At 40.2% G+C, this 20,540-nt stretch overlaps 1 protein-coding gene across 1 annotated transcript in view; it reads left to right on the top strand.

The window, feature by feature from the left end:
• ksr2 (kinase suppressor of ras 2) overlaps window positions 1-20,540 on the top strand; it is a 403,663-nt gene that overhangs the window by 125,767 nt on the left and 257,356 nt on the right. The window contains exon 4 of the mRNA XM_072587303.1: window positions 6,107-6,611. Coding sequence (XP_072443404.1) covers window positions 6,107-6,611 — 505 coding nt within the window. The remainder of the gene's footprint in view (window positions 1-6,106; window positions 6,612-20,540) is intronic.

Genomic DNA, 20,540 nt, shown 5'->3' with positions numbered 1-20,540 from the left:
GATGGTGAGATGAGATTTTCGCTAGTGAGAGGCCTAGTAATTGAGATTACCACTCGTTATCACCCTTGTTATTACTTAATTTCACCTTCTTTAATACACATCCTCTCATTGTACCACCCACTAGATAGAAACTAGACTCTAAAAATTCCTGACATGAAAGCCACATACAGAAGTTGGAGGTATCATCTCATTGCTTCCTCCTCCAGACTTCTATCTTGGTCACCTGCCACCAAGGTCTTAGAGTATGCTCCATGGACATGCAGGGAAAGTGGTAATGTGGGAGGAGGGGGTCATCAATTGTTAGCACCATCCTGGCTTCTACTGAAGTAAAGTGGATGTCTAATTCTAGCATGTTTACTTGATGAATCTGGGACTGCTCGTGTAAATTGAGTAGATAAAAATATAGATAAACAGTTTGGTTAGGGATTTTGGGAAGTGCAAAGCCACATGGATTGATGGGGAAGACTACCAGGAAATGAATGAATTGATAAATCTCCAAATGAATACAATGAGGCTGAGCCTGAGACTCACTGTAATGAGGAGTTAATGCTTTTGCCTTCCATTCTGCTCTAAATAATAAGTGAACAATAGAGATAAAAATAGCTATAACCACTCCTAGAGTAGATGGGGTTAAATGCTTCTGTGATGGAGGGAGCGTCAGGTTTGAGCTGTTGGCTGGTGCAAGTGGGGGAAAAGAATAAGAGGTGCAGAGGGCATGCAGGGTTTGGGTTATGTGTGTGTAAAACATGCGGTTGTGAGAGTATTAAGAGTGGTAGATCTTGGTGGGAGAGGGGTACAGTAGCAGAGTTTGACTGAGTGTGAGATAGTAGAGAGAAGGTAGTGGCATATATCTGTTAGAACACAGAAGGTCATTAAACTTCTTGCACCATTGGTGGGAATCCCTCCACACTATGGGGAATATACTAACACTGGTGGCGACTTTGGATCAACCTACCATGGTTTCCTAGGGCAGTCCTGAGGATGGAGGAAAGCCCTCCTTTGTACCACCCTATCCACCAGGATCTTTAGGTCCCTGTAGGCAAAGAAAGCTGCCAAATTGCCTCTGTCAGCCAACTCTGGAGCAGTTTATTCCACACTGCAACTACAAGTGTGCAGTCCCTAGCTTGCAGCAATTGACCTGGTGTGCAGCATATATCCTTGAAAGCCCCAGTAGCAACAAGTACTGCTTTCACTGCTGAATGCAAGATAGCCCTCAAGCAATGTCATAGTGGCATGATACATACATTATTAAATGAGCAGCAGAGAATTGCATGAGATAACTCGCTAGAGTTCACAGAGAGAAACTTTCCATGAAAGTGACACATTGGTACAAGAAGGCAGCGAACAACCACTGCCTTGGTAGGTCCGATCAAGGACAGTAGTGGGAGACTGTGTATTGAGTCGGAAGAGAGAGGAGAGGTCTTGAATGAGTACTTTTCTTCAGTATTTACAAATGAGAGGGACCGTATTGTTGAAGAGGAGCGTATGAAATGGACTGTTAAGCTAGAGGAGATACTTGTTAGGAAGGGAGATATGTTGGGCATTTTGAAAAACTTGAGGATAGACAAGTCCCCCGGGCTTGACGGGATATATCCTAGGATTATGTCGGAAGCAAGAGAGGAAATTGCAGAGCCGTTGGCAATGATCTTTTCATCTTCACTGTCAACGGGGTGGTACCAGGAGACTGGAGAGTGGCGAATGTTGTGCCCCTGTTCAAAAAAGGGAATAGGGATAACCCCGGGAATTACAGGCCAGTTAGTCTTACTTCGGTGGTAGGCAAGGTAATGGAAAGGGTACTGAGGGATAGGATTTATGAGTATCTGGAAAGACACTGCTTGATTAGGGACAGCCAGCACAGACTTTGGGTAGGTCTTGCCTTACAAGTCTTATTAAATTCTTTGAGGAGGTGACCAAGCATGTGGATGAGGGTAGAGCAGTGGATGTAGTGTACATGGATTTTAGTAAGGCATTTGATAAGGTTCCCCATGGTAGGCTTATGCGGAAAGTCAGGAGGCATGGGATAGTCGGAAATTTGGCCAGTTGGATAGAGAACTGGCTAACCAGTCGAAGTCAGAGAGTGGTAGTGGTTGGTAAATATTCAGCCTGGAGCTCAGTTACAAGTGGAGTTCCGCAGGGATCAGTTCTGGGTCCTCTGCTGTTTGTAATTTTTATTAATGACTTGGAAGAGGGAGTAGAAGGGTGGGTCAGTAAATTTGCAGACGATACGAAGATTGGTGGAGTTGTGGATAGTGAGGAGGGCTGTTGTTGGCTGCAAAGGGACTTAGATATAATGCAGAACTGGGCTGAGGAGTGGCAGATGGAGTTCAACCCTGTCAAATGTGAGGTTGTCCATTTTGGAAGGACAAATAAGAATACGGAATACAGGGTTAACAGTAGGGTTCTTAGTAAGGTGGCGGAGTAGAGGGATCTTGGGGTCTATGTTCATAGCTCTTTGAAAGTTTCCACTCAGGTGGATAGAGCTTGTAAGAAGGCCTATGGTGTATTAGCGTTTATTAGCAGAGGGATTGAATTCAAGAGTCGTGAGGTGATGTTGCAGCTCTACAGGACCTTGGTTAGGCCACATTTGGAGTACTGTGTGCAGTTCTGGTCGCCTCACTTTAGGAAAGATGTGGAGGCTTTGGAGAGGGTGCAGAGGAGATTTACCAGAATGTTGCCTGGAATGGAGAATAGGTCATACGAGGATAGGTTGAGAGTGCTATGCCTTTTCTCATTGGAACGGTGAAGGATGAGGGGTGACTTGATTAGAGGTTTATAAGATGATCAGGGGAATAGATAGAGTGGGCAGTCAGAGACTTTTTCCCCGGGTACAACAGTGTTACAAGGGGACATAAATTTAAGGTGAAGGGTGGAAGGTATAGGGGGGATGTCAGGGGTAGGTTCTTTACCCAGAGAGTGGTGGGGGCATGGAATGCGCTGCCTGTGGGAATGGCAGAGTCAGAATCATTGGTGACCTTTAAGCGGCAATTGGATAGGTACATGGATGGGTGCTTAAGCTAGGACAAATGTTCGGCACAACATCGTGGGCCGAAGGGCCTGTTCTGTGCTTTATTGTTCTATGTTCTATCTATTTTCTAACCACCTTCTCATCTTGCACACTTCAGAACATAATTTTTTAATATTCTTTTGTCGGATGTGGGCGTTACTGGCTGGCCAGCATTTATTGCCTGTCCCTAGTTGTCCGTGAGAAGGTGGTGGTTAGCTGCCTTCTTGAACTGCTGCAGTCCACCTGCTATGGGTTGATTCACAATGCTCATTAGGAAGAGAATTCCAGAATTCTGGAATAACAAATCTTAAAGGGAACAACAGTTTATACTATGTGAGAAAAGTATGCTTGGTAAGTGGACGTTGATCGATGAGTTATTAATAACATTGCATATATATGCTATTCCTTCCAATTTTTGCATCTTCTCTTGGGTTACCAGCAAATATTTCCTTTCAGGCTTGTTATTTGCTTCTTTTGTTATTTTGTCATTTTAATTCTGCTCATGACAAATCAGCTTTGTAAATTTACCTGACAGGTTACTGCATTAATGAATAATCAAATGATGGAAGAAGGAGCATACAAAGATAGTAGAATAGTTTTATCTTAACTCACCGGTGGAAAAAAGGATGCAGTGGTATATTTATACCCAGTTGATGCAACACTCGTTTGACTCAATACAAAAAACTGCAGATGTTGGAAATCTGAAACAAAAATAGAAAATGCTGGAGAGACTCAGTAGGTCTTGCAGCATCTGTGGAGAGAAAGCAGAGTTAATGTTTTGAGTCCATTAACACTTCACAACCCAATCTTGTCAGTTTCCTAGTGGGTATACAGTAAGTTAAAAATGCACAAAGAAACTCTGAATTCTGCTGGAGTGCTGCCATAACTTCAATGGAACACTGGTGGAACCCGTTGGTGAAATGGTGATTGCAATGTGTTTTGTGCCTGGCATACCACAGGAATAGCTTTCACCTGATGAAGGAGCACACTCAAAAGCTTATTATTTCAAATACGACATGGTGGCTCAGTGGTTAGCAATGCTACCTCACAGCGCCAGGAGCCCAGGTTAGATTCCAACCTCAGGCGACAGTCTGCATGGAGTTTGCACATTCTCCCTGTGTCTGCATGGGATTCCTCCCACACATCAAAGATGTGCAGGTCAGGTGAATTGGCCATGCTAAATTGCCCATAGTGTTAGGTGTATTAAGCAGGGGTTAATATAGGGGGATGGGTTACTCTTTGGAGGGTCAGTGTGGACTTGTTGAGCTGAAGGCCCTGTTTCCACACTGCAGGGAATCCAATCTCTCCTATTTAAGTAAACCTGTTGCACTATAATCTAGTGTTTTGTGACTTTGTGGTTTAAGGCACACTGTTTCCTTAAGATGTATCATTTTCTTCACTCATTTCTATGACTTGTGAATAGTAAACACAGCAATTAACATTTTCACTATCCCCTCCCCTTATGAAGCATGTTGCACTGCTGTCATCCAGAGAGGGATCCCTCATATCTCAAACAGGACATCTGCTGGTGACCATCTGATGAAGCTATGCTTCATGAACTAGAGAGGGGCTTCTGTGCAGGACTACTTCACAATGCACCATCAAGTAATATTTTCTTGGTCTACTACTAATTTTGCTGTCCATCAATTTTTGCTAACTTTCTTTATTCTATAGAACCTTGAGGGCAATTTTGTTAGTACTGATTTCCCACCAGCATTTATTGCTCAAGAGAAATTGCACTTAATAAAGTGTTGGTGAACAGTCTTCTTAAAGTCTGAGAGACTTTTTCTGTCTGTTCAAAGGAATCTTTAAAGTCAATCACATTCTTTGGGGTTTGGAGTCACATACAGGCCAGGCTAAGTAAGGACAGCAGATTTCTTTCCTCAAAGAACATTAATGAACCGGATTCTTCGAAAGAAAACTGATATTCATCATTCCTGAGACCAATTTGTTTTTAATTCCAGTGATAGCGGCTTCTTTGGAATTAAATGGTAATGCAATCGTAAGATTTGAAGACGTGAATAATTACATTAAGTAAGTGGACCTCGACCTTCTAAAAGGACAAGGCAGATGTTACATGGGAACGCCACCATCTACAAGCTCCCCTTCATTCCACACACTATCCTGATTTGCTATTTCTATCACTGTTGCTTTGCTGTTGTTGGATCAAAATCCTGGAACTCCTTCCTTGGAACAGCACTGTGGATATAGCTAAGTCACCTGGCTGGGCGGTTCAAGAAGGCAGCTCACCACCACCACCAGCTCACCTGAAAGATGTACAGCACAAAACTGACCCATATTTGTAATTAATTGAGGTGCACTCTAGGTCTGATTTTGGGAGGCCATGTAAATGGATGCTGTAAAGACTGGGAATGCCATTAGTGGAGTAATGGTGTTTTCCTTGGGTTGAAGTTCTAGTCATAATAAGTCACATCAAAATATTTCAAACATATGGTTTATGTTTTTAAGTGCTGAAAATTTTATGCAAGCAAATGATAAATATACATTGTTGCAGCAAGTCAAAGGAGTTTTTTTTTCAACTGTATTCATTGATGTGCTTGACAGACGTTTCACATGGCAGACATCTCGAACTAATGAGAAAAAACGGATGGCTTAAAAAGTGGAGCAGTAAAATGTCCTGATTCTCACCTGTTCTAAAAGATACACCTTCACTAAATGCTTTATCAAATTAACAGTCAAATTAGACTGAACTTAAAATGTTACTCAGGATCTTTTATGACATAACGTGGGTTGAATTCACAGCTTATTTCAAGAAGAGAAAGTGGGAGAGAAGGAGATGGAGAAAAAGACAACAAGAAAGAGCAAGTTACAATGGTTTGCACAACAGCACATAGTAGACTATAATTTACTTTAGAATATAGCTAAACTAATTCTGCACTCCTTTAGGCACTTATGCAGTCTCAACCCATAGGTAACCTGCTATCAGGAAATAAGCTAAGCTTTTGCCTAAATTGTCAACTTAATTAACTTCTGAATTAACTGGAGTCACATAATCTCTTACCGTTTTTTAAGGAAAAATTGTGGGCAAATTGTTTTTCTATTTGGTAGATATAATAAGTGTCTTCTGCTTTTGAAATGCAGGGAGTAGCCATTCGAGCCAGGACTGGGCTATCCAGTGGCCTACAACAGAAACTGGGAAAGAGAACACTCCTGTCAGCCAAGCAGAACCAGTCCAGTGGCCTGGATGCCATATGGCGCACAGTCCCAAATTCCCATCAAAGTTCATGCAGCAAGACTTTCATTCAGTGCCTGCACTGGGACCCACTTGTACATACACAGATAGACTGACCATTGGAGATCCAATCGGACTTTACCCTACATTTGAGAGTGGGCCAAGTTCTCTGCCACCTTCTCCACGACAACGGCATGCTATGCATACTCCTCCACGAACTCCTCCCATAGTTACAACAATGACACCTCCAGGAACTCCTCCAGTGAGAAGAAGGAATAAGTTGAAACCACCTGGAACACCTCCGCCAACCTCTCGTAAACTGATTCACCTCATTCCTGGTTTCACTGCATTGCACCGAAGTAAATCACATGAGTTCCAGCTAGGAAACCGAGTGGAAGAAACCCAAACGCCAAAGTAAGTTAAACGCTCTTAATGCATCATTCTTTCTCTTTTGAACTTTATCACTTACATTTGTGTTATCACAACGATGCTGTCTTAATATTAAAACAATTTAAAAATAAATTGATAACATCTATATCTGTCAATAGCTATGTAGATTTTGAAGACAATAACATGGTGTAAATTAAGCTGGACAGATGTAAGTTATTTTCACCCAATTATGCTTTTGGTGGGGTAACTTCTGTGTTGAAAATCTAGCACAGTGTACTGCAAATTGCTAACACTTATATTTGTAAAATATTGGTCAGACGGATGTTGTGGCAGAGCCTCTAAAAGTGTCTGCCTTGGTTAGATTTTCCTCTGCTCATTTAGGTTTCCAGTTTTTTTTTGTTGGCAAGATGCTGAACTTGAAAGCTAATAGCAGTGCAATGAGAGAAGCTATGGGAAAGAACTTACCAGCCCCTGAACAACATGGGCTTTGATAAAACAGGATGTACCTGGCAGAAATGAGATTCTCAATGTCGAGAGGAAAAATTCTGTTTGAAACTAGAAGGCAACAGTTCCCAACATGAAAATCAGAATGGGTACCTGGTGTTTTAGGCTCACCACTCCAAGGAACGAAACTGCTCATCTATCTACAAAGGCTGCCATTGGACAGGTACCAGCCTCTGCACACCCTCATGCCACATCTCTGACTAATTACAATACAGTTCTGTACTTCTGTGTTGCACTTTGGAGTGCATCAGCACCTTTCATTACAATGCTGCCACCAGAAAAGGCTGCCAGCTCATAGACCAGATTGCATTTCAGGACTCTACGCCTGTTCCATTAGTGCTTATTCACTTGTGTCTGCTTGGATGCTCACGTCATCTCTGCTTTACCTTATTGTACTTTGTCCCCTCAGCCAATGTCTAAAGCTCATGGTGCTTCTGTCTTAACCTGTCTTATAACGCAGGCACAAAGCCAGACAGCTTATCCTAGTTACCCGAAGTGATCAGTCAAGGGGAAGAATGTGTTTCTGTAGAGACCATGCTATGTCAATCTCAGACCTACACCACGTGCCGCAGCAGAAGTGGAAAAACACTGAATGTGCTTCAACTAGATGGTTATGTCTCAAAATCAAAAGAAAGTAGTCCTCGGTTAATCTTCAGTCGGGGTTACTGTCACAGTAAGTCAAGGGAGCCTGAAATATTGGCTACAGTCATTTTGCAGTCGCTGGGGCTGTCCAGTGAGTGCACATCATTCCTGTCTGAGGAGTGGGCCACAATCAGACCTTCAGACCCAATACAATCAGACTAGGCAATCATGGTTCGTCAGGGCCCACTGCTGTTATAGGGAAGTTGGGGAAGTCAGTTGTAGGGACTGGAAGTAGCTTGCTGGGATGCAAAGGGGGCAGTGATTGTGAACAAGGGAGACAGGCATGGATTATTTGTGTGGGGAGGTTGAGGCAAGGGGAGCAAGTCATTGACAGTTGCATCGAATCTTACCTTGATGGAGACAGCGCAGCACAGCATGACGAAGCTGTATGGCCAGAGCTCTTGGGGGTTAATATTGAGAGATGAAGTTGTAATTCCAAGTAGTATGTGGGAATGTGTGGAGGCTTGATACTGATGGGGTTGACAGTAAGTGCAAGAAAAAAAGGAACATAGAAATTCAAGGAGGACTTCTTGATTTGCAGACTGAGACTTTGACTCACTGTGCCAAGTGCAACTAGCTTTGCCTTCCGTACTCATGTCATCCATAAAAAGCTCGCTGGAAATGCAAAGTGGGTGCAACCGCACCCATAGAGGGTGAAGTAAGTGTTTATTTTATTCTGCGTGAGCATATAGGTTCTACTTGTGAACGATATGAAGCTCTTCAAGGGGCAATTTCATTAATGAGGCACTTACATAGTTTGAGTGGAACTCCTCTGTAATCATAGAATTCTGCATGTGAAATGCACGCAGTGTTCAACCAAGTGGGATACAATTCATAGCCGCAATCTTCACCATCTCATTGGTCATTGCAGATTGATCATTGTCACCTCTGTGAAGCAGAAATAATCACGACAACATTAAAAGTGGCACCTATGGGCCACAATACATAAAGAGAATCTAAGATCTCATAGGTAGCTGAAGGGCATGGAATTGATTTGCTCTCACCTTGGACTGTAAGTATTCATCAACATGCTTTTATAAGCTGCCTTTCATGGGTGATGGGGCATGATTTCAATAATCCTACTGACTTAAAACTCTATTGCTAAGAGCTCTGAGTTGCACCCTGCTGATGTATGAGGTGGATGGGTGCCTATCTCTCCACACAAAGTATTGTGGCAGCACTATTGCAATGCAACGGTATCAGTGAGCTCCAAAGTGCAGCTTTGAGGAGGAGAACACTAAACCAAGTTATTCTGAAATATGGCATGATGTTGTTGTGATGGTGGTGCATGTCGGATGCCAGCCTCCAATGATGGGGCTGTATTTCAATGAAATCTGTAACGTTGAGGTCTGCTGGCCAAAGTGGGGTCCCAGAGGAACAAGTGGTAAGCTGGAGTCGCTAAGTATTCACTGTAACCTTCATGTTGTGAATTGTTGCCATCTGGTTTCTCATCTCCAAATGGAAGAATAGCAAACTGCATATCAATAAGGCGAGATTAGAAACTAATGAGATATAAAACATGAACATCATCCTCTTTCTCATTTCACTGTTCTAACCTTGGATGGAAAGTTGAATGTTTTTCTCAAATATCGAGAATCTCATTGTTCCAATGTCAGCTAATTTTCCCAACTGACTCGCAGTTGCCCACATCACTTCAGAGGCAGGCAAATTATGGCTTCTCATTCTATGTTTTCTTTGTGCATTCATCTTGAAAATGCAGAAATGGAACAATTTTATAGCATCATAGAATTTTATGGTTGAGAAGAAGATTATTTGGCCCATTGTGTATGTACTGACCCCCTGAAAGAGTTAAATTTTAAATGGACTTACACAGTGGAAATTTATTTTGAATACTGTAATACACTGAAATATCAAAAAATAAACTCTATGCACTAATAAGCATAAATGAAAATATCACTAAATGTGTTTTCCAGGCCTTGAAAAGGAAAAATGAACAACTAATCACAGTTACCAATTATTTACAAATTAAATTATCACTTAGTGAATTGATTGCTGTCTTCCCTAATGAGTTGCATTTTTTAAAAATAAAATCTAATTATGCAGAACCAAGCTGCTGTTGGGACAATGAAGTGCATCGATGACACCTTTATCTTTTCTGTTCTAATTGATATGTTATGCTGGCAGGTATTAGGTGCGGGATTCACGAGGCAAAAGTAAAACATCATTGATCTGGGAATATGGATACAGGAATTGATCTTTCAGTTGAAGTGCAGATCTTGGCTGATTTGCCTCTGAATTGCCACTTTTCTACCATTTTCATTTGATGCCCTAAAATCAGTCTTGAATATTTCTATGATCCAAGTTTCTTCATCATGTTTGAGGGAGTAAATTCCATATGTAAAGGTTTTCTAATGCCACTCATTTTTAGCCTTAGTGCTTAAGTTTTAATTTTAAGGTTCAGTTCCCATATCTTGGATTTCCTGGAGAGGAAATAGTTTCACCGTCCCTTATCAAATTGATTAGATCACCTCTTTACCTTTTAACCTCAAAGAGAATGCAAATCAAGTTGATGCAATCTGCTTCATAATATATATAATATCAAAAATTATTTTGTATTATTAAGCTTGATTTGTATCAGAAAATTCACTAAGTTTATATTTGAAAGCACACACTTTACCTCTGCATTGGTGTGGGAGCTAATTTGATTTAACCAAATATGAAATATTCAGCATGCAACTGTTAGCCAATCCATTGCAGAGAATAATTATTCTTTATTTTTTAAAAAGCAAAGTTGGAGTTAATGTGTTAGGAATATATGTCTCTGACTGATTCATGATTGTGATGCCTCTCAAAATTAGTTTGGCTGTGAAACCTGTTCATGTAGGTCCTGGAATTCAACATTAATATTATCCTTTTTAACTAATAATGCTGATTTAGATATTTATGTCTGATTATCTATATTCTGAGAAACTCACTTTTATTTACCATTTATTTTTTAATTAGTAATTCCATGGTTACATTTTCTATTTTATTGTGTATTGTGACCTTACAACAGACCAAATTCCCTACTCCTTACCCGTTGCAAGGTACCATAATCACATACCAAAAAATTGCAGGTCAGCTTCCTATGGTTACTCGCTGATGTCAGAAAAGATTTGAAAGTTCAGAGTTTATGCCTGTTTTCGGCTGCCTCTTCACTTTTAGAATTTTTGTCTGAACAAAATCATTTTGAGAGATACTTAACCCAATTCTTGTGGAATAAAATGTGATATCTGAATCAACAATTGTAGCATATGCAGGTGTTAATGAATTCTAACCCTGATCTTTCCTTCAATATCTGCATTTACATTCAGAAGTATAATTTTTAATTGGCTTGTTATTAACATAATCAAAAATAGGTCTGGAGTACACATCACATTCCTTTTCTCCTTAATTGTGATAATACATTGTAGAACAGAGAAACCTAGGCATTCAGGTACATAATTCTTTGAAATTTGTATCATTATAGACAGGGTGGTTAAGCATTAAGCATGTTTGCCTTCATTCCAGACCTTTGAGTATAGGAGTTGGGATGTCATGTTGAGGTTTTACAGGATATTGGTTAGGCCCCTTGTGGAATACTGTCTGCAGTTCTGGTCACCCTATAATAGGAAGGATATTATTAAGCTGGAGATGGTTCAGAAAAGATTTACCAGGAGGTTGCTGGGAATGGAGGGTTTGAGATATAAAAATAGACTGGAAAGGCTGGGACGCTTTTCACTGGAGCGTAGGAGGTTGAGGGGTGACCTTACCGAGGTTTATAAAATCATGAAGGGCATAGATAAGGTTGATAAAATCTGGTGCTGGAAAAAGCACAGCAGGTCAAGCAACATCAGAGAAGCAGGAGAGTCGATGCTTCAGGCAGGACACTTCATCAGGAGTCAAAGATAACATATAGATAAGATTAGTATAAAGGGTCTTTTTAATAGTAGAAGAGTTCAAAACTAGGGGGCAACGTTAGACTAGATAGGATGGAGATTCATAAGGAGGAGGTGTTAGCAAGTTTGGCAAATGTCAAAATAGATAAGTCCCCTGGGCCAGATGAGAATTATCCTAGAATTCTCTGGGAAGCTAGGGAGGAGATTGCAGAGCCTTTGACTTTGATCTTTATGTTATCATTCTCTACAGGTATAGCGTCAGAAGACGGAAGGATAGCAAATGTTGTCTCCTTGTTCAATAAGGGGAGTAGGGACAACCCTGGTAATTACGAGCCTTACTTTGACTCTGGGTAAAGTGTTGGAACGGATTATAAAAGATAGGATTTATAATAATCGAGAAAGGGATAATTTAATTAGGGATAATTCACTTGGTTTTGTGAAGGGTAGGTCGTGCCTCACAAACCTTATTGAGTTCTTTGAGAAGGTGACAAAACAGGCGGATGAGGGTAAAGCGGTTGATATGGTGTACATGAATTTCAGTAAGGCATTTGATAAGATTTCCCATGATAGGCTATTGCAGAAAATACGGAGGCATGAGATTGAGGGTGATTTAACAGTTTGGATTAGAAATTGGATAGCTGAAAGAAGACTGAGGGTGGTGGTTGATGGGAAATGTTCATCCTTGGGTTCAGTTACTAGTGGTGTTCCACAAGGATCTGTTTTGGGACCACTGCTGTTTGTCATTTGCAGATGACACTAAGGTTGGTTGAGTTGTGGATATTGCAGAAGGATGTTGCAGGTTACAGAGGGACATAGATAAGCTGCAGAGTTGGGCTGAGAGGTGGCAAATGGAGTTTAATGTGGAAAAGTGTGAGGTGATTCACTTTGGAAGGAGTAATCGGAATAAAGAGTACTGGGCTAATGATAAGGTTCCTGGTAGTGTGGAGGAACAGAGAGACTTCGTTGTCCATGTGCATAGATCTTTGAAAGTTGTCACTTAGATTGATAGGGTTGTTAAGAAAGAAGTTTGATGTGTTAGGTTTTATTGGTAGGGGGATTGAGTTTCAGAGCTATGAGGTCATGTTGCAGCTGCACAAAACTCTGATGTGGCCACATTTGGGAATATTGCGTATAGTTCTGGTTGCCACATTCTAGGAAGGATGTGGAAGCATTGGAAAGGGTGGAGAGGAGGTTTACCAGGATGTTGCCTCGTGTGGAGGGAAGATCTTATGAAAAAAGGCTGAAGCACTTGAAGTTGTTTTCATTTGAGAGAAGAAGGTTGAGAGATGGCTAATAGAGACATACAAGATGATCAGAGGATTAGACAGTGAGAGCCTTTTTCCTCAGATGGTGATGGCGAGCATGAGAGGACGTAACTTTAAATTGAGGAGTGATAGATATAGGACAGATGTCAGAGATAGGTTCTTTACTCAGAGTAGTAGGGGTGGGGGGGAGACACCCTGCCTGCAACAGTAGTAGACCCACCAACTTTAAAGACATTTAAATGGTCATTGGATAAACATATGGATGATAATAGAATAGTATAGGTTAGATGGGCGTCAGATTGGTTTGACAGGTTGGTGCAATATCGAGGGCCGAACAACATGAACTGCGCTATATTGTTCTATATTCTATGTAGTTTTAAGGTGAGAGGAGAAAAATTTTAAACGGACATGAGGGGCAACATTTTTACACAGTGATTTGATGTGTAATGAACTGCCAGAGAAAGTATTGGAAGCAGATACAGTTACAATATTTAAAAGATATTTGGATAGGTTTATGAATAGGAAAGTTTGGAGGGATGTGGGCCAAGTACAGGCAGGACGGACTGGTTTAGTTTGGGAACGTGGTCGGTGTGGACCGGTTGGAAGAAGGTTCAATTTCCATGCAGTATGACTCTATAACTGTGGAAGCATCTCACTTTCAGAATCATCTTACTATTTAGTCTCAAAAAAACTGACTCTCTGTGCGTTCTTAGTGCTGAAGGCATGATTTGAGGAATGCACAGAACTAATTTTTGACTATGAAAAGTATTTCAAAGTAAGAAAATACAAAACTGTAATCGCTTTATATTTTTGACATTGATGTAGCAATATGGATTGTGGTACTTGTATTTGGGGTAATTATTGAGTGAATGTGGATTTTTTTACATGATAGTTTGAAGGTTTTTTCATAATTATTGCTGTTTCCACCCTAAAACATAATAGAAATATTTGCAGCAAATTGCTTATTCATAATTACAGACTGCAATGTTTCCGATTTGATAACTGCAGACATGCTTTAACCACTGTCCAAGAGCTTCATTGAAAGTGGCACATTTATCTTCAGGGACAGCAGGAGAGATGATACTGTGTAGGAAATGCCCACTTTAGAGAGAAACCGTGCCTAAGGAGACGAAGTCACTTGGAAAGTTGAGTTAAAATAGTCCTGAATGGCAAAGGTTAAAAATACAGAACAGCCTGGAAATAGACAATAAAGTGAGCAGAATAAGAAAAATAAAATAAATAATACACAGAAAATGAGTCAGGTACAGCAGAAAACTGCATAAAGTTCAAAATATCAAACAAAATAATGAAGAGATAGTAAGAGGGTCAAATGAATATATTTTCCCTCTTGGAGCAGTTCTATCCACAACCAATAGTTGAAACAGTAATTAGTTACAGTTACTAATGTATAGGAACTGGAAATTTTTAATCTCCAGTTGAAACAGTGAGCATACTAGGATTCTGAGCTCGTTCGTGAAGATGATCCAACATAGCCTGCGTCTCCAGAACAAACTCTTCCTCAGCATAGAAAAGAAATTAGCATGGAAGGAAAATTAAGCAAGCAGCAAACTTACTTTGATCATGGCCTATGGCCTTTGAATGTAAGGATTTACCTATAAATAGGCAAGAGAATGGCCTCAACCAACAGGACCATCTACTGGTGGAAGCAGGGAATGAATGAAAGAATGGAATTGGAGGAACCCAAATTTCTGGAAGTGTTTACAGACAGAAGACTTAACAGAGATGGGGAGATTTTGGGAACCTTCATCCATCGAAAATGCACCTTGGAAATATGATATGCATTGAATATGCATTTTCCAACTACTTGTGCTTCCTTAGAAAGCTAGAGATGGGACCATGACTTCACAGTGGTTGTTTTTGCTACATGGAGGCCAATATCCATTAGAATTTGTAACTTATTTGCATTATGATTCACTGAGGGCTTTAACAGCTCAATCAATTTTCGTCGACAAATAACTGATGACTGGATAGAACTGAAAATAAAGTAAACACAATAAATTCTTTTGATCAGTGAAAAACAAGAATTATTTTTTCTCTTCTTTTGCTTTTTGCCTTCACTTTTTTTATGTTTGATGAGATGTAAATGTATATGATGCAAAGTAATAGATCAGTCACATACTTGCATAGATGCCTCTGTATTTGCAACAGGATATACTGTATTATTTTCCCCTGATGTTTTTCTTACATCTTTAATTACCACTGTCTATTTCTCATGATAAAATTTATTTTGTTTTTTTTCTGTTTCATTTTTCTTCATATGCCTGCCCTCTGGATTTTTCTGTCTTCCAATCTTTTTTTTTCTGATTGTTTTATGTCTGTGGCGATATTACAAGCTTCACAGAATGACTGCTCAGTAACTGACAATTCCGGATAATGTTGTGAGTGCAACTAGCACAAGTTTCACATCTCAGTTGAAAGAAATCTTCCATCTACTCCAACCCTACGTCAGGCTGTAAACAAATTGAAAAGTTGAGGTTTTATGGTGGCATTGTTCTGTTTTATACATTGTCCTGTTTCATTGTCTTTCAGATGTATGAGTTGCATTTCTCTAACTTCCTCTCTGACTCTTTTGCCCCCTAGTTTGACTTTAGGTCTTTGACTTTTGAGCTAGGATCAGAGACTTCGAACAGTTGCATTACCTGGATTGTTACCTAGGCTAACACCTGGGTAACTCTACTGCTGATTCCATTGCTTTGAAGTTTCACACCATTTTGTATCTCTGATGGTAACACTTTTGTACTTGTCTGGGACCATGACAAAACTGTCAGCTGAATTTGCTGAGGTATCAGTATTTAGCTTCTGAAGAGACTTGGTATTCAAGAAGAATTAGCCTTGAGCAAAGGAGGAAAAGAAACCCGTTGGAGGATGTTGAGATCAAATGGGATGAAAGAATGATGTTTCAAGAATTGGACTTGCAGAAGATGTGAAAGAATTGTGTCTTTGTAGAATTTTTAAAAATTAAAACAATTAAACCTTCCATTAGCCCACTAACTGGCACGGAAAAAAATGATGTGTTGAACACTTTCATTGGGGGAGGGCATGTGAGCATCATGAAATCACCAATAACAGAGTAAATGATGAGTGGAGAAAATCATCAATATAAAGAAGGAGCAGTGGGAGAGAGCATGGGAGCCCCCAAGGTTAGGAATCAGTATAGTACAGATTTTTAAAAATTTACTCATTCACAGGATGAGAACATCGCTGGCCAGACCAATATTTGTTGCTCATTCCTGGAGGCAAGTTAAGAGTCAACCACATTGCTGTGGATCTGGAATCACGTGTAGTCCAGACCAGATAAGGATGGCAGTTTCCTTCCCTAGACAACATTTGTGAACCAGATGGCTTTTTCCAACAATCGACATGTTCATCATGTTTTTGAAAGTGATTTGTTTCCAAATGGAATAAAGAAAATAGTCCATCTGTTATCATGTACATCTCTGATGCAAAACATAGGAGTAAGGCATTGTCAAAACAAAGCCATTGCTTACTTTCAGCTGAATTTCAAACCAGTGAAATGTTTAAGGGATTGGCAGCTTCTTCTGGATCTTTTTCTGCAAAGATTAGCATGATGATTATCAAACATCTGCCACATCAATACCTTTATATTTTTACATTTTCAATTCAGTCTCAAGAGGATGATGACTGCTCGGCACTGTAGAAATGCTGGAATGTTTCAATTGGAATTGGAACAAAGTCAAGCTTGGAAATGATATTTAAATCAGGGTATCTGCTCAATTTATGATACGTTTATAGGGATTTAAAACTAAATATTAGTGAAGATTACTGTTGTGGAAGTTTGAGAGTTTTTTTTTAAAGTAAGGCAAACAATTAATTAATATTAGCCAGAAAGCCAGAGACATTGAAACTCATTTGTGTATGACGTGTACAATGTCATTATATTGCCATTGTGGACATTATGTATGGAGGCCTTATGTCCAATCGATTGGTGGATTGCATCAACTAGAACATTACTTTTCCTTTTTTGCAACAAGCAAGATATTGACTGTATCCAAGGGCCTATGCTTACAAATCTTGCAACATTATGGCCAACATTAAATGTGATTCTGCAACTGGACAATATTTCCTGGATAATTCTGAGTATGTGAAGAATTGTGCTGACAGCCAATTTTGGATTGTCCTTTGGGCTCGCAGAGAAGCACACTTGGAAGCTATTAGTATAGAGGGCCCTGTTTTTTGCAGTCAGAAAAAACGTATACACACATTGCACCTGTTTCAACTCAACAAAATTGGTGACTGCCTGCACTGGTTCATTTCTCAGGGTAATACAATGTCCAATCATAACCAACTTGCCTGATTTAAAATTTAAACAAAGTTGACAGTTAACTGCTAATCAACATTAATGATAATTTCTTTACGGCAATGCCTCTACCAATCAGATTGCCTTAACCAACTAATCAGCATTCCCCTCTAATGCAGTATTAATATTGATTTTCCAGTTGAATTGGTATTCTTACAAAATGTCCTGATGAGTGCAAGTCAAAAAGCTTCCAAAAAATGTGTCTTTTTTTCAGCAATATTTAATTAATATTTGGAAATACTTGGGAACTGATGGCATATGAATTTAATTATATTAAAGTTGCTTGGTAACCAATTTACTTCTGAATATCCTTATTTAATGGCCTTGAAAGATCACTAGGTATGTATTTATAGAGTCGGCGACTTTGCTACAATTCTTACAATTTCTCCTTTTTAAAAAGTGGAGAACATCAGTGAAAACTTAAAGTAGCTATGAAGACGGTAACACGCACACAAATTATGTGGAATTAAATGCTGCTAACTGTAGAAAGAAATACTGGCAACTGTTGGTTTGGAAATGACTTATTTTTTCAGTGAACATCATCTCCACTGGATGTTTAGGTGTTCAATTCAGAGCCAATATATTAATAGACAAGTTCAACTATGTATGTTGTAATTGTGTGCTCTTCTGCACGAAAGTGCATTTGTAAAGTTATAATTATGAAAAACAAATGTAACAATGGAGACTAACTGCTATAATAGTTCACAATTGACTTTAGAATATAGTAGTTTCAGATCTACAGACTTGTGAATGAATAGCAACATATTCAATATAACTCCACATTGAGAGAGAGTAGTAAGAGAGGATATTGCTCATGCTGGACATAGGATGTGTTATGTTACTATTTCTAAAAACATGGTTGAAATAACCCTTCAGAGGCTAGCATCCATCACCAATCACCTTTATTTACAAATGAATAGCTTTTTACAGTGGCACTGCCTCTCAGGCATTCAGGGGCTCAAATCACAGACATTCATCCTTATCTGTCAGCCAAGTCTCCTTTATTGGAGCAGATTAAGAGCCCAAATGAGGGAACCCATATTCTATGAGGTCCAGCTGGCTGACCTTGAAACAGTCACTACATCCCTCCCCTCCCAATCCACGGAAAGGACAGTCTGATTCCTTTGAGAGCCTCCTGGGGTATTTTAACACCGGGTCAGATCCCTCCAACGTGGAATCCAATATGAGAGGCATGTAATAGGAGAATGGCAGCTTGCCTTTTGCACCTGGAACACTTTGGCAGACTCCACCTCCTCTCTTGTGGAGGCAGAAGCATTGAGGTTGCTTTTCTGTCATGTCCTTCTCTGAATCACAGGACATTGGTTCGGCCACTTTTGGAATATTGTGCAATTTTGGTCCCTCTCCTATATGAAGGATGTTGTGAAACTTGAAAGGGTTCAGAAAAGATTTACAAGGATGTTGCCAGGGTTGGAGGGTTTGAGCTATAGGGAGAGACTGAATACACAGGGGCTGTTTTCCCTGTAGCGTTGGAGGCTGAGGGGACCTCATAGTGGTTTATAAAATCATGAGGGGCATGGACATTACATTGACAAAGTCTTCTACCTGGGGTGGAGGAGTCCAGACCTAGACAGTCACACGTACTGAAATTTATATGTCACAGGTTGTGATCTTGCGTTGATTGTGCCTCTTACCCATGAGAGGCTATTGACATGATTCTTGCGGCAAGCTTCATCCCCTCTATCAAATTGTCTTTCTCCCTTGGCAGAGTCTTGGGGTCACCACTGGAGTTATGATGCCATTTCACCCTTCAATCTAGGTCCAGGAAAATCAGTCTCAGCTTGGTGCAAAGTCTTCTACCCATGAGAAATGCTGCCAGTGTAGTTACACATGGGGTAGTTCTGTAATCAATCAAGAACCATGACAACCTGATATCTAGTGAGGCTTTTGGCTGTTTCTTCAGTCCACCCTTCAAAGCTTGGACCACTGTTTCTGCCAGGCTATTGAATAGTGGGTGGTATGGAAATGTCCAAACATGTTGGAACCAATTAGACTTTAAGCAGCAACTGAAGTCCCTGTTGTTAACAGGTTGTCATCTAGGTAAATGCTGACCTGAGGGGGATCTTGCAAAATGTTCTCCATCATCTGCCGAAAACTTAACAGGCTGATGATATGCCAAATGGCAGTCTCATATATTGGTACTAGCCCTTATGGATATTAATTGTAGCATACTTTTGGGAATCCTGGTGTAAACACAATTGCAACTAAGTGTGGCTCATGTCAGGTTTCATGAAGCACAAACATTCCAGCTTTGCATATAAATCTTCTTCGAGGGACTAGGTATTTATCCAGCTGTGAAAAGGGGCTTACTGCTTGTTTAAAATCCCCACAAAGGCAAACTGACCCATTAGGCTTCAAAATTGATAGGAGTGGTGCTGCCCATTCTGTGAATTGGACTAGTTTGATGATTCCTTCACCTTTGAGTCTTCTGAATTCTGCTTCTGTTTTTGCTGTGAGGCAAATGGGTAGGTCTTGCAGATTCATGGAATTGCTCCCTGGTCAACATGCAAAGTTGCTTTGTCTCCTTTGATAGTCCTCAGACCTTCCTGGAAAACCTCCAGGTATTTAGTTAGGATTTCAATCAGGTAGCCATTTTCTAATTGAAAAAGTTGAACCAATCTCAGTGAATTTTGCCCCAACAAGGTTAGCCTGAGCCTTCTATTACAGTCATTGATACCCGAATCAGCTGCCTTTCATAAGAGACTGGAACAGAGGTTATACCCTTAATCTATAAAGGTTCACTGATATAGGTTCTCAGCCTAGCTAAAGTCTTGTGCAAATTTATAGGCTGGACTCGAGAGCAAATTTTATTAAAAACTGGTGCTGTGATCACTGATATGGCCATGCTGGTATCAACCTCCATTTGAACTGGGTGGCCATTTAACCAGATGTTTATCTTGATTGGTTCTGATTTTGATGTTGCTGAGTAATTTATGCCTGTTCCAAAACAGAAGTTGGTGGAGTTTCCAGTGTATGATTTTGGACACCGGCCAACAAATTGTCTTATTCAGTTTAAGCCTAGTAGAGCTCTGAAGCTGTCCTGAATCCATATATTGACAACAGTTACAATGTATTACTAGGCAGGATGCTGAACTGTTTGGTTGAGGGGCTTTGTTTTGGGATTTTGCAGTGGGCATCAAGAGTTACTCTTATCAGATATTTCCTGAATGAGGCTATGCAATTGCCTTCACTCAAGTGGGATTCCCAACACTCAAGTGGACTGGCAAGGGTGGCCACGTCCATTGGAATACCTTGCAATTTTATGTGCTCCATGGTCTGTAAGCATCTCATTAAGGGTTTAAGTTCT

This window comes from Chiloscyllium punctatum, chromosome 17 (genome assembly GCF_047496795.1).
Source record: "Chiloscyllium punctatum isolate Juve2018m chromosome 17, sChiPun1.3, whole genome shotgun sequence".
In the NCBI taxonomy this organism is placed as follows: Eukaryota; Metazoa; Chordata; class Chondrichthyes; order Orectolobiformes; family Hemiscylliidae; genus Chiloscyllium; species Chiloscyllium punctatum.
The sequence above is the reverse complement of the archived record's forward strand: the minus strand, read 5'-3'. Positions and strand labels throughout refer to the sequence as shown.